This window comes from Nestor notabilis, unplaced genomic scaffold (assembly GCF_000696875.1).
Source record: "Nestor notabilis isolate BGI_N333 unplaced genomic scaffold, ASM69687v1 scaffold30472, whole genome shotgun sequence".
Classification (NCBI taxonomy): domain Eukaryota; kingdom Metazoa; phylum Chordata; class Aves; order Psittaciformes; family Psittacidae; genus Nestor; species Nestor notabilis.
Genome location: NW_009918457.1, coordinates 7,062 through 9,913, shown reverse-complemented (window position 1 = coordinate 9,913; position 2,852 = coordinate 7,062). Strand labels below are relative to the sequence as shown.

General features: G+C 47.1%; 1 protein-coding gene across 1 annotated transcript; it reads left to right on the top strand.

Annotated features, from left to right (window-relative positions):
* The first annotated feature begins 138 nt into the window (after positions 1-138).
* Positions 139-2,217, top strand: PXMP4 (peroxisomal membrane protein 4, 24kDa). Its single transcript, XM_010009716.1, has 3 exons — positions 139-194; positions 793-991; positions 1,751-2,217. The coding sequence occupies exons 1-3, from the start codon at positions 169-171 to the stop codon at positions 2,009-2,011; spliced, it is 486 nt and encodes a 161-aa protein (XP_010008018.1). The 5' UTR covers positions 139-168; the 3' UTR covers positions 2,012-2,217.
* The last annotated feature ends 635 nt before the right edge of the window (positions 2,218-2,852 follow it).

The following is a 2,852-nucleotide window of genomic DNA, read 5'->3' as shown; positions in this document are numbered from 1 at the left end:
CCTGCTCTAGTGGAAGATGTCCCTGCCCATGGCAGGGGTTGGAGCTGGAGGAGCTTTAAGGTTCCTTCCAACCCAAACCAGTCTGGGATTCTTTAATACAAAAATGCTGATATAACTATTCACTTTTGCAGTTATGGAGCAAAAGTTCGTGCCCCACATGCCCTGGTGATGACTTTCCTATTCAAGAGCGGAAGGTACGACCCTAGCTCTGTGTTTCTGTGCTACTGCTTAGAATGCTTTTCCTCCAAACATTCAATTTTTCATGCTTCATAAGGGCCTAAACAGCAGAGAGATGCATGAGCCCTGTTCATAGCCTGTTGTTCTGACAGCTAAGTAGGAGAACTTGTATGCACACCAAATATATGTAGTCAACTCAGAATGCTTGATGAGAACCAGTGGACAGAGGAGAAATAAGCAGATGCAAACAGCAGCCATCTGCTGTCTGCTCAATAAGGGAAGCCAAACTATAGCAGTGCATGTTTTGGCTTTCCCTTTAGGCATTAATTGAAGAAAAGACTGCTTCACTAGTCATGGAATTGGACAGGTACTTCTGTCACAGTCTAAGAAGAGCTGTATTTTGATGGATTTCTGTGTGTTTTATGAATTTGATGTATTTCTAGTCATAGAACTAGGCAGCAGCACAGTCACAGTCGTCAGCTCTGTTCTGATGAATGAGCCAGAGATGAAGGGGTTTCTGCTCCCTCAGGAGATGTCAGAGGTGCAGTGTCCAGGCTGGGTGGCTGCAATGGTCCTGCCTTTGTGCTCTCCTAATTGTCTGTTTCTTTCCTTCAGTTTAAGAGAGAAATTGAAGGCGATTGCTCAGGCTACGTACACTCATTCCCGGAACTTGGCCTATTTTGTGTTCACCTACAAGGGGCTGATGGCGCTGCAGGCCCGACTGCAGGGGAAGAAAATCCCATTTCATTCTTTCTTTGCAGCCTGCATTGGGGGTTGGCTGGTGTTTGGTGACAACAACCCCATCAACAGCCAGGTAAACATGTTGGTTCGAAGTTTCCTTGCCCAAAAGCCCCAGCAGATGGATGATCATGTGCCAGGAAGTGGTTGCTGTAGCCTGGCATCTGTCTGGGGGCTGTTAGAGTGTGGAGTTACTCTCTTACCGCATTCCTCTTCACACAATTCTTGTTTTGGCTGCTTTACGCTCCAGTTCTACAGGTGGTTGTGTGCCTCTGTGAAAGATGTGTGCAATGTGAGCACTAAAAGCCCAGCTTTACCTCTCAAGCTGCACTTGTAAGCCCATGGAGGCAGACAGGCACACAGTCCAGAGCTGTTGCGTTAACACAGTCACAGATTCATCAGTCAGGAACCCTCAGAGATGCAGCTTAATCAAGTGTTCTACTTATGCAGTGCCCTGCAGGAGCATCAGTCAGGCTGGGGTTAGGATGTGTCCACACTTCTGAGTTTGTCCCTGTCTGGGAGGTGAGTAGAGCCGCTCTGTGACTGTTGTGTCAGCAGCAGCATCTGAGGTAACAGCTGAGCAAGGACAGAAGTTGTGCAACTGCAAAGGTGTTAAGTGTAACTTGTCTGTGACTAAATTAGAGCACAGGCAGACAAGTAGGGCTTGGAGGACACAAACATCTCCTGTTAGAGAGATTGCTCGATATATGAACCTACAACCTGTTTGCCTTTAAGCTGAGTAAACTCTTTCCACCCTTGTTGCAGCCTTATCGCTTGTGTGTCACTCAGCCTGGCCAGTGGTTGCCTCAATCTCTTTGGGTTTTCTCTCATGCAGATCATCATGTACCTGCTGTCCCGGATCCTGTTCGGCCTGTCTCGGCTGGCAGTGGATAAGGGCTACATCCCACAGCCAAAGCAGGATCCCTTTCCTCTTGTTGCTGCTCTGATCTGGGGGACAGTTCTGTGGCTCTTCGAGTACCACCGGCACACGCTGCAGCCCTCCCTGCAGTCCTCCATGACCTACCTGTACGACGACAGCAACACGTGGCACGACATCTCCGACTTCCTCATTTATAACAAAAGGACAGACAAGTAGGTGGGTCGTTGTAAAACACCTCTGAATGGGATGGCACCTTCTGGCAGCTATCGGAAAAGGTTCTTCTGTTGCTCCTGACTGGTGATTTAGTTAAATTAACAGCTATCAAGTAGAGTTGCCTCCTGTGTCCTGGTCAAAGTGTTCTGATCAGTCTTCTCTTGGCCCTGTTTAACACAAGTAAATACCCCACAGAAACTTGTTGCAGTCTTTAAAAGAGGCCTTATTTTCCCCACAGGAATAGCTTTGGGGCTTTTTTTTAAGAGTCTAAATATACCTACAAAATAACAGCCTGACAGTAAGTGTGACAGTAAGTATATCCAACCATGCAAAAACGTTCTGGGATCATCTGACTGCTCACTGTGCTCCCTGTAGTGGGATGGGAGCAGGGACCTGCTCACGTCTGAAAGCAAAACTGGCATTTCTTGATTTCTGTGGATGACTTGCAGTCTTGTTTAAGCTAATCCAAGGACAGTGTGTGCTCCTTAAGAAGGTTTCTCTGCAGTTTGCCCTCAGGGAGGCATTAAGATGTTGGAGAAATAAAACTGTTAAGATTGTCTGGTACAAGCCTGGGAAATGGGGCTTGGGAAGATTATTTTCCTTTGGTTTCTTTCATGCACTTGGGCTGAATCTGTCCCTCTGCAAATGCACTGATTAATACCCTGTCACTATTTGAAACTTATTTGTAATGTTTTTAAGAGCTGCTTGAACTAAATACCAAGAACAGTTGCACAACTTGGGCTGCTCTGGGAACAGGCTGGGGTGCATTGCACACCTCAGGTCGCACCCTGGTGCTCCACGTGTACAAGTGAGCAGCGTTTGCAACAAGCACTTTTGTTTAGGT